The following is a 10,914-nucleotide window of genomic DNA, read 5'->3' on the forward strand; positions in this document are numbered from 1 at the left end:
CTGTTGCCTTTTCCCTGTCAATCTTTTCCTCTTGAAATAATGACTGGTTAGGATCTGGAATGCACTGCCCGAGAATATAATGGAGGCAGATTCAGTCAAGGCATTCCAGAGGGAATTAGATCATTATTTGAAGAGGAAAAGATTGACAGGGAAAAGGCAACAGAGAGGGACTGGGTCAGTTGCTGTTGCAGAGAGCCCACATGAACATAGTGGGCTGAATGGCCTCCTTCAGTGCTGTAAGGGTTGAGTGATTCATCTCTTCTTTTTTTTGCCAATTAGGTTGAATCTGTGTTCCCCATTGGTCATTGACCCTTCTACCCCTGGGAACAAGATTGTCACAACATCAAACCAATCCCTAGGTTTTATTTCTACAGGGAGAGAATTGAAAAATCAGGATGTAATGTTAAACTTTAATCAGGTCTTTGTTTCGTCACACGTGGATTATTGTACACAGTTCTGATCTCCATACAACAAAAAGGAAAGAGAGGGGACAGAAAGGGAAAGTCACAAGAACATAAGAACTAGGAACAGGCAGAAGCTTTTTTTAAATTCATTCACAAGATGAGGGTGTCGCTGGCCAGGCAGCATTTATTGCCCATCCTTAATTGCCCAAAGGGCAGTTAAGAGTCAACCACATTGCTGTGGGTCTGGAGTCACATGTAGGCCAGACCAGGTAAGGCAGGCAGTTTCCTTCCCTAAAGGATATTAGTGAACCAGATGAGTTTTTCTCCCAACAATCGGCAATGGATTCATGGTCGTCTTTGGACTCTTAATTCCAGATTTTTATTGGATTCAAATTCCACCATCTGCTGTGGCAGGATCTGAACCTGGGTCTCTGGATTAACAGTCCAGTGATAATACCATTAGGTCATCAGCTCCCCTTCAGCCTGCTGCACCATTTAATACCACCATGGCTGATCTCATCTTGGCCTCAACTCCATTTTCCTGCCCACTGTCTAGATCCCTTCAACCCATTACTGGCTTCTGATTGTATCAGACCTGTAAGTAAGTAGAGATCACATATATCAGCCCTCAGATTAGGCCTGCAACAATGTGCTGTTACACAGAGCCCCTCAGTTGTAGGAACACAACTCTGAGTGCTTTCACAGAATTAAGCAACACAGAAGGAGGACATTCTGACCATACTTTCCACTGGCAGCCCTTAAAGAGATGGTCAATTGGATCCATTCCGGCTATGTCTTTTACACAGGAACATAAAAATCAGGAGCAGGGGTTGGCTATTCAGTCTGGTTTGCCATTTAATGAGATTGTGGCTGATTGGATTGTAACCTTGAATCCGCACTCCTGCCTACCCGATAACCTTTTTCACTTCCTTGCTTAACAAGAATCTTTTCATCTCTGCCTTAAAAATATTGAAGGATTCTGCTGCCACCAGAAGAGAGTCCCAAAGACTCATGACATAAGGAAGGAAAAAATTGCCTCCTAACTGTTTTAAATGGATTTTTAAACAGTGACCCCTAGTTCTAGATTCTCCCACCAGTGGAAACATCCTCCCCACCTCTATCATGTGACCCTCAGAATTTTACAAATTTCATATGTTACATAGGGAATCAATAGATCAGGAGAAAGAGTGAAAAGTGGACAGTGTTACAGTTTAGCCACAAGCACAATGCAGCAAACTTTAAGGGCCAAAGGCCTACTCTCATGTTTCATAAGAACGTAAGAATTAGGAGCAGAGGGACACCATTCAGCCCCTCCAGCCTGCTATGCTATTCAAAATGATTATGGCTGATCTCATTTTGGTCTCAACTCCACTTTCCTGCCAGTTCTCCGTAACCCTTCAACCCATTACTGATTAAAAATCTGTCTATCTCCTCCAAAAAATTACTCTATGTCCCAATATACATTACACTCTGGGGGAGTAAATGCTACAGAATTTTTTTATTCATTTGCGGGATGTGGGTGTCACTGGCTGGCCAGCATTTTATTGCCCATCCCTAGTTGCCCTTGAGAAGATGGTGGTGAGCTGCCTTCTTGAACCGCTGCAGTCCATGGGCTGTAGGGTTGACCCACAATGCCCTTAGGGAGGGAATTCCAGGATTTTGACCCAGTGACAGTGAGGGAACGGCAATATATTTCCAAGTCAGGATGGTGAGTGACTTGGAGGGGAACTTGAAGGTGGTGGTGTTTCTGTCAACACCTGCTACCCTTGTCCTTCTGGAAGAAAGTTGCTGTCTGAGGATCTTTAGTGAATTTCTGCAGTGCATCTTGTAGATATTACACACTGCTGCTACTGAGCGTCGGTGGTGGAGGGAGTGGATGTTTGTGGATGTGGTGCCAATCAAGCGGCTGCTTTGTCCTGGATGGTGTCAAGCTTCTTGAGTGTTGTTGGAGCTGCACCCATCCAGGCAAGTGGGGAGTATCCCATCACACTCCTGACTTGTGCCTTGTAGATGGTGGACAGGCTTTGGGGAGTCAGGAGGTGAGTTACTTGTCGCAGTTTTCCTAGCCTCAGACCTGTTCTTGTAGCATCTGTGTTTATGTCAACTCCCGACCCTTCGAGGGAAGTAATTCCTCCTCATCTCTGTTTTAAATCTGCTGCCCCTTATCCTAAAAATGTGACCTCTTGTTCTAGAATGTCCCACATTAGGAAACATCCTTTCTACATTTACTTTGTCAATCCTGTTTAGCATCTTATGTACCTCAATTAGATCTCCTCTCATTCTTCTAAACTCCAGAGTATTGGCCTAAACTAGTCGATCTCTCCTCATAAGCCAGAGACAGGTCGAATCAGTGGTCCAAGAACAGAGTTAACATTTCAGCCTGATCACCTTTTGTCAAATCCATCCCTAGTTGCCCTTGAGAAAATGGTAGAAACTCCACATTGACTGTTGCCCTTAGGGTGGGATCGAACCTGGGTCCCTGGTGCTGTGAGGCAACAGTGCTAACCATTGAGCCACTGTCCATCCCCCGAAGTGTGAACTCAGTTTCTCTCTCCACAGACGGTGCTGAATTTCTCCAAGACATTTCAGTTTTTTAGTGTGAATGCTGTTTGTTGTCATGCTGACTTTGTTTCACTGGGGTAAACATTGCATGTCTGATTGTGTTGGATGGCCTGCAGGATCAGGAACTTTACTTCACAGATCCCAAGCAGCTCCTGGACATCTACACCGAGCTGGAGGAACAAAACCTGTCACTAATTCTCAACTCGCAGGAAACTGAGGAGGCGGTGGAGGAGATCAAACAGGCCATGGCTACTGCCCAACTTAAGATGTAAGAGGTTCAATCATCCACTGTGAGCCATTCACTCAATCCCCCGTCTGCCTTGTTATACAGGAAGAATCAAAAAGATCTCAATGGGAATTGTCTACACACTGGTGAAATCCCCCTGTTGACCTGTACATTACATGTTGTGGTCATATTCACCAGAGCCATCTGAGCTGCCTTTGGGTGGAATGGCACATTCACCAATCCTTCTGGCTATCAGTCTCAGTTACTGATACTAAACAGGGAGAGCTGCCACACACAGTCTTTAGCAGAAAACAGGCTCAATCTTGTAAAACACTAAGCGTTTACTACGTAGTATTTAATAGCTATTGACATTACATCGGAGATACATGGTGTTCTTGTGTGAAACTATCAGGCTCAACACTGGAGAAGCCCACATTACTGTTAATAATATTGATGTTAGCACTATCACTGGTGCTACCACTGTGCGACACTGGAACACTCAAACACACAGGCTAACTCCTCCTAGCAACAGTCCTTTATATCCTGATGGTTGGAACTTATTTCATTGTTAGGTAACCCTTTCATTAACTAACTCCTTTGTACAATACAGAGCTCTCAATTTTGTTTCTTTGAGTTTAAGGCAAGCACCAAGAAATCCAACAGTGAATTCAGGAGATATGTCATCCAGGAAATGGGGAGAATGTGGAACTTGGTCCCACAGGGAGTGGTTGAAATGAATATTCCAGGGATATTTAAAGGGGAATTTGGAGGGAGAAGGAGATAGCGTTACGGTTGTGGGAGGCTCAAGCATGGACACCAGCATAGGCTGATTGCGACTTGCCTGGATGGGTGCAGCCCCAACAACACTCGAGCAGCTTGACGCCATCCAGGACAAAGCAGCCGCTTGATTGGCACTACATCCACAAACATCCCACTCCCTCCACCACCGACGCTCAGTAGCAGCAGTGTGTACTATCTACAAGATGCATTGCAGAAATTCACCAAAGATCCTCAGGCAGCACCTTCCAAACCCACAACCGCTTCCACCTAGAAGGGCAAGGACAGCAGATACATGGGAACACCATCCCCTGTAAGCTCCCCTCCAAGCCACTCACAATCCTGACTTGGAAATATATCACCGTTCCTTCACTGTCACTGGGTCAAAATGCTGGAATTCCCTCCCTAAGGGCATTGTGAGTCAACCCACAGCAGGTGGACTGCCGCGGTTCAAGAAGACAGCTCACCCCCACCTTCTCAAGGGGGCAATTAGGGACGGGCAAGAAATGCTGGACCAGCCAGTGATGCCCACATCCCACAAATGAATAGGAAAAAAAAAACTAATGGCCTGTTTCTGTCTCCTCTACCCTGTGTGATCTGATGTAATCCATGGCAGAAAATGTATAAGGAGTGAATGGCCTCTTCCTGCTCTTCAACAACACACTTTAGGAGCTGAGGGGTCTCTTACCCTGTTCCCTGTTGTCATCCAGTGAGCAATCATCTAAACCCATGCCAGGATCTTCCTGCTCCTCCAGCAAGCACAGAATTTGCCATTAGAATTTCTCAAAGGACTTTTGTTAATTGTTTTATTGGGAGGAGGGGAGTTTGGTAAGTCTTTCTGTTTTGCTTTATTGTGAAATATGACAGATAATTTTGCTGTTTGTATTTGGCAGGAACTGTGAGACAGATTTTCTGAAGCAGCAGCTGAACATGCTAAATGAGGCTGTAGCCAAGGAGGAGAGCAGGGCTGCAGAACTCGAACTCAAAGCCAAGATGTTCTCCTTCAGCCAGAGCACAATCGAAGATCAGGTATGAGCGGACACCCTGCGGACAGGCCTTCCAAGGGAAATGTTCATCGCACACAGCTCTCCCTCTTCCCCTTCCCTCTCCCCCTCCCCCTCCCCCTCCCCTAACCCTCCACATTAAACACCCACTGTCACCATAACCTTCAATGTGATGGAATATTCCCCACTCACTTCGATGAGTGCAGCTCCAACAATGCTCAAGAAACTCATGCCATCCACCTTCATCTGAGACAGTCCTTCAGGATTGAGGATGACTCTTCCATTCTGGAGTTGTGGGTCTGAGGTGCCTGAACAGGAGCTGGAATGTTCAGATTATCACATGCTCCTTCCACTGTTTACACTTGGCCTCTGTCTGGACCTATTGGAGATGCTTACACACTAGTTGGGCTAGAAATTTCCACACATCAGTGGGAATAATGCTTCCAGGACAAGGCAGTGTCTCTAAAAGGCATGCCATCCATCACCTTCAACATCCACTCTCTTCACCACCGAAGCTCAGTAACAGCATTGTGTACCGTTGACCGCAAGAACTTGCAAAGATCCTCAGACAGCACCTTCCAAACCCACGATCACTTCCATCTAGAAGGACAAGGGCAGCAGATACAATAGGAACACCACCCCCTGCAAGTTCCCCTCCAAGCCCATCACCATCCTGACTTGGAAATATATCGCCGTTCCTTCATGATTGCTGGGTCACAAATCAAGGGGTTGGCCATTTTGGACTAAGTGAGGAGAAATCTCTTAACTCAGAGGCATGTGAATCTTTGACATTTTCCTCCCTAGAGAATATCAATGCTCCAACAACGTGTATGTTCAAAACAGAGATCGCATGTTTGACACTGACAGATTCAAGGGATATGGCAACAGAAAGAGGTGGAGTTGAGGGAGAAAATGAATTATGGTGAAGTGGGTTCGAGGAGATGGATGGTCAACATCTGCTCCTGTTTGTTATGTTCTTGACCATTGCTGTTTATTTACCCCTAAACATCCTTTACCCTAGGATAAAATGCTGGATTCTCTGGATCAGAAAGTGGGAGAGGTTTACAGAGCCTGTATTGGTGAGAATGAGGCCAACATGAGCACGTTACAGATGCTAACCAGTATCGAGAACTACCTGGAAGACCTGTTTGAGAATCTGGAGAAGTTTCCTCGGGAGAAGGTGGAATTGGCACAAAGGAACAAAGAAAAGGAAAGAAGGATGAGGTAGAAAGAGGATGCAAAAACATAGTGTCTTAGTCTCTTTAACAAAGGAAGGATAGACTTGCAATTGTGAAAGTTCGCCAGGGATGCGCCGTGGGTCGGTGTGGACTTGTTGGGCCGAAGGGCCTGTTTCCACACTGTAGGGATTCTATGATCTATGATTCTTGAGGTTCAAGAGATTTTTTTCCTTGTTCATTCACAAGATGTGGGCATCACTGGCCAGACCAGCATTTATTACCCATCCCTAATTGCCCAGAGGACATTTAAGAGACAACCACGTTACTGTGGGCCTGAAGTCACACATAGGCCTGACCAGGTCAGGACGACAGTTTCCTTCCCTAAAGAATATTAGTGAACCAGATGGGTTTTTTTGTCCGAGAATCAACAATGGTTTCACAGTTATCATTAACCTCTTAATTCCAGATTATTTTTTATTGAATTCAATTTCCACCATCTGTCATTGTGGGATTTGAACTGGGGTCCCTCTATTAACAGACTAACGATAATACCACTCAGCCATCACTTCTGCTTATAAGAAGAAATTGAGTCAACAGGTCAATTTCTCTGGAGTTCAGACTCCCCAAAGCCTGTCCACCATCTACAAGGCACAAGTCAGGAGTGTGATGGAATACTCCCCACTTGCCTGGATGGGGGCAGTCCCAATGACACTCAGGAAGCTTGACACCATCCAGGACAAAGCAGCCGCTTGGTTGGCACCACATCCACAAACACCCACTTGCTTCACTACCATAGCAGTATGTACTATCTACAAGATGCACTGCAGAAATTCACCACTGAACCTTAGGCAGTACCTTCCAAACCCATGACCACTTTGATCTAGAAGGTCAAGGGCAGCAGATACATGGGAACACCACCCCCTGCAAGTTCCCCTCGAAGCCACTCACCATCCTGACTTGGAAACCGTTTCTTGAGTCAAAATCCTGGAATTTCTTCATAGTGCATTGTGGGTCTACCTATAGCACATAAAGCAGCTCACCACCATCTTCTCCAGGGGCAACTAGGAGTGGACAATAAATGCTGGCCCACATCCCATTAATGAATTAAACAATAAGTCTGCTGCCCTGGTTGTGGAATCTAGATCAAGTGGCCTGAATTATGAGCTGCATGTTTGTACTATCCCCTCCAGCAGAGGATACATGCAGCCTGCAACCTGCAACCAGGAGTCAGTAATTGCCAGAGTTGTCATCCATGGATCAGGCTCAAGGGACCAATGGCATCCTCTGCTTCTAATCTGTGTGTTGATGTTTCTGAGGAGTGTATGTGGTAAGGTAGGTCACCAAGGGGGTGTTCTCCTGTGCAATGTGAAAATCACAGTGAGCACCTCTGGTCTGTAGTCTGTTGGCTTTCAATCCTGGAACATGGATTAACATGGTCTTGTAATTCCAAAGAAAGGTCTTGAAATCCCATCTGTGCAGCTGAGGAATTAAGATTTCTGTTTCCTTTTCTAATCAACCCATTCAGAGACGTTATGACACACCTCTGGTGTTGGTGGGACTTGATACTGGGTCTCCTGGTCTCGAGGTAGGGACACTACCATTGCACCACAAGGTCTCTTGAAATCCCATTATTTATTAACCCTGGAATGAAAGGCTAGTTTCGGTATGTGTTAACTATGAAACCACTGGATTGTTGTGAAAGCCCATCTGGTTCGCTAATTCACCCTGCTTCTTTTGGCACGAAGCTCTACCTGCCTTCCCCAGTCTGTGACTCCAGTCCCACAGCAACGCAATGACCTCTTACCTGCCTGCTACAATAGCCAAGAAGTTTGCTCTCCATTACCCTCTCAAGGGTTAGTAGGGATTACTGGCCTAGCCAGTGACACCCACATCTGGAGTTTAGGAAAGCCTACTGCAGTCCTCTCCACCCAGGCCATTCTGCTTTCAGAACCCTGGGATTGTTCTCACCTGCAGAGTGAGGGCACAGCCTCAGGCTCAGCACCAGCTTGCTGTGTCTGAATCACACATCGACCTCTCTCAATGATGCTGTTTCTCTCACAGGGTACGGGAGGAGAGACTGATGGAAGAGAAGCTTCACCAGGAAGAGCGAATCCACCGAGCAATCGTCAGATCTCAGGCTGAGCACCAGAAAAAGGTCAGTTTTATGTCAGAGAACTCCTCTTGCCTCAATCACCCCATGCTCACTATACTGAGCTGATTGGAGCTCTGTTCCCTGTTATACACCCACCTCAGGAGTATTAGAGGTCTGCAGCACAGTAAATGACCCTTCTGCACATTGTGTCAACACCAGTCAAAAACAGCCACCCACCAATTCTAATCCCATTTTCCAGCACTTGGCCCATAGCCTTGCATATCTTGGCATTGCAAATGCACATTTAAATACTTCCTCAATGTATTGAGAGTTTCTCCCTCCACCAGCCTTACAGGCAGTGAGTTCCCGATTCCCACAAACCTCTGGGTGAAAATATTTTCCTCACATTTCCTCTAAACCTCCTGCCCCTTACCTTAAATCCATGACCCTGGCCACTGATCCCTGCTGACGTGGTCCTCTGACACTGCTGGCACTGCAAGTGGCAGCAGGGATATATTCTGCTCAAATTCCTGGCATGTGTCACGAAACCATAACTCTTAGAGCTGCCGATATCTCCACTGACCACAGGCACTGCCAGGTGGCTGAACTATTTTGGAGAATTCTGACACTAATTTCTGCTCATCTTCACAGACTGGGAGGAAGCTCGTGTATCGATCAAACCCACCTTTAATGAAGGAGCTGGAGAAAGAGAACCAGATTACCACTGACAAGGAGAAGGAGGAAAATGAGTATTACTTTAGCATGTAAATCTGTGGTTTAGGAAGTTCTACATCACATTGGCATCACTGCATTGTAATGTTTCCCCAAGGCTCATGGCTTGCAATGAAGTTTTACTTCAAGCAGTTTCCATTGATTTTTCTCTTTTCGAATCACAGCAACCCCACAGGCACAAACTGCAGCTGCAAGCACCTAAAACATTTTATAACGTCTCAGAAGTTTTAGTTTTCTTGTTTATGGGGCACTGTAAGTTTGTAGTGTGTATTCACAGAGATAGTATAAATGATTGAAATAAATGTCACTATTTTCTTGCCTCTTTCAATGCGAGGAGTCAGAGAAGATTAATTTCAAACCAGCTTTAAACACTGCAACACAAGCAGAATTCTGCATTACAATAACCCAGAGCATAGGTTAGGAAACAGCAACTCCTGATTCTTCTGCAGTTGGCAACATTTGGATTGTCAAATATATTGTAACACATATTTTTTAAAAAAAAACAATTTTCAGCAATAAGTCATCCCAATCTCAATCAGATTTTGTGTGCTACCTCCTTAAGATAAATGGAGGTTTTGTGCAGGGGACTTTTAAAATCTCACCCTCCCCCCACTCCAGTAGCTTAGTTGGTGGATAATGGGTCTCAATTCCATGGTCAACATTGAGTCCCACTCTAGGCTATCATTCTTTCTTAAATACTCAAGTCAAAATACTTTTCATTGACCTTATGAACCAAATGATTAATGGCTGGACCCTGGAAAGTACTGAAAGATCTGAAGGGCCTTGTTGTGCATATGCACAGGTCCCTGAAGTAGCAGCAGAGGTAGATAAGACAGGTAAGTATCCCATGTGCCTTCTTACCTTTATTAGACAGGGCAGAGAATACAACAGCAGGGAGGTTATGTTGAAACTGTATTCAATATTTCCACAAACACCCTCCACCACCGACACTCAGTAGTAGCAGTGTGTCCTATCTACAAGATGCACTGCAGATATTTACCATAGATCTTTAGACAGAACCTCCCAAACCCACAACCACTTCCATCTAGAAGGATAAGGGCAGCAGATACATGAGGACTCCATCCCCTGCAAACTTCCCTCCAAGCCACTCAACATCCTGACTTGTAAATATATCGGCGTTCCTTCAGTGTTGCTGGGTCAAAATGCTGGAATTTGCTCCCTAAGGGCGTTGTGGGTCAACCCACAGCAGGTGGACTGCAGCAGCTCTCCACCACCTTCTCAAAGACAATGAGAGACAAGCAATAAATGCTGGCCCAGCCAATGACACCCACATCCCACAAATGAATTAAAAAATCTTCATTTACTCAATTATCAGACGCAGGTTTTACAGAGGCAATAGTTGTTAAATGATAGATGGACCCAATGAAAATTTTCAATTGGTTAAGGGCTATATACACCAGCATTGGGTAACTTGAACTTCATTGTTAGTCTGGAAATAAGCCAATTTATTTGTATTAATTCCCACACATTCTTCCCAGCTATCATGGACAGTGGTTAGTTCATGTACCTGGGGGTAAAAACAAAGGTTGAACATCTAGAACGGCATGCATTAACAAGGATAAGTAGCACCATAATGGTAAGTTCTTTCCCTTCAAAAAGACCCTGACCTCATACAAAAAGGAATTCTCAAATCTGTCATGTAACAGTACTGCTGTAACCCAGGCATTGGTGTTTGTTCAAATAAAAACTGGTAGAGATTTATTATTGTTCTTTAAGGGTATTTTCCAACCTATGAACCAGCAATTACTTAGTTAAAACCAGCCCATTTAAAAAAAAAATCATTCCAGGATGAGTGTGTCACTGGCTAGGCAGCATTTATTGCCAATCCCTAATTGCCCAGAGGGCAGTTAAGAGTCAACCAAATTGCTGTGGGTCTGGAGTCACATGTAGGCCAGACCAGGTAAGGATGGCAGTTTCC

At 45.1% G+C, this 10,914-nt stretch overlaps 1 protein-coding gene across 1 annotated transcript; it reads left to right on the top strand.

The window, feature by feature from the left end:
- The first annotated feature begins 1,195 nt into the window (after positions 1-1,195).
- On the top strand, positions 1,196-9,303 carry LOC125485157 (cilia- and flagella-associated protein 100-like). The gene is made up of 6 exons (XM_048606660.1): positions 1,196-1,285; positions 3,083-3,234; positions 4,863-4,998; positions 5,995-6,197; positions 8,213-8,306; positions 8,895-9,303. Exons 1-6 carry the CDS (start codon positions 1,196-1,198, stop codon positions 9,009-9,011), a joined length of 792 nt encoding a protein of 263 aa, XP_048462617.1. The 3' UTR covers positions 9,012-9,303.
- Positions 9,304-10,914: the final 1,611 nt, after the last annotated feature.

Source organism: Rhincodon typus, chromosome 16 (assembly GCF_021869965.1).
Source record: "Rhincodon typus isolate 14 chromosome 16, sRhiTyp1.1, whole genome shotgun sequence".
Lineage (NCBI taxonomy): Eukaryota > Metazoa > Chordata > Chondrichthyes > Orectolobiformes > Rhincodontidae > Rhincodon > Rhincodon typus.

Bases quoted from the DNA above. Each gene is read 5' to 3' on its own strand.
- LOC125485157 (XM_048606660.1), top strand. From the start codon at position 1,196: ATGTCTTTTACACAGGAACATAAAAATCAGGAGCAGGGGTTGGCTATT. The intron at 3,235-4,862 runs GTAAGAGGTTCA...TGTATTTGGCAG, and splicing joins GCTACTGCCCAACTTAAGAT to GAACTGTGAGACAGATTTTC. The intron at 4,999-5,994 runs GTATGAGCGGAC...CCTTTACCCTAG, and splicing joins AGAGCACAATCGAAGATCAG to GATAAAATGCTGGATTCTCT.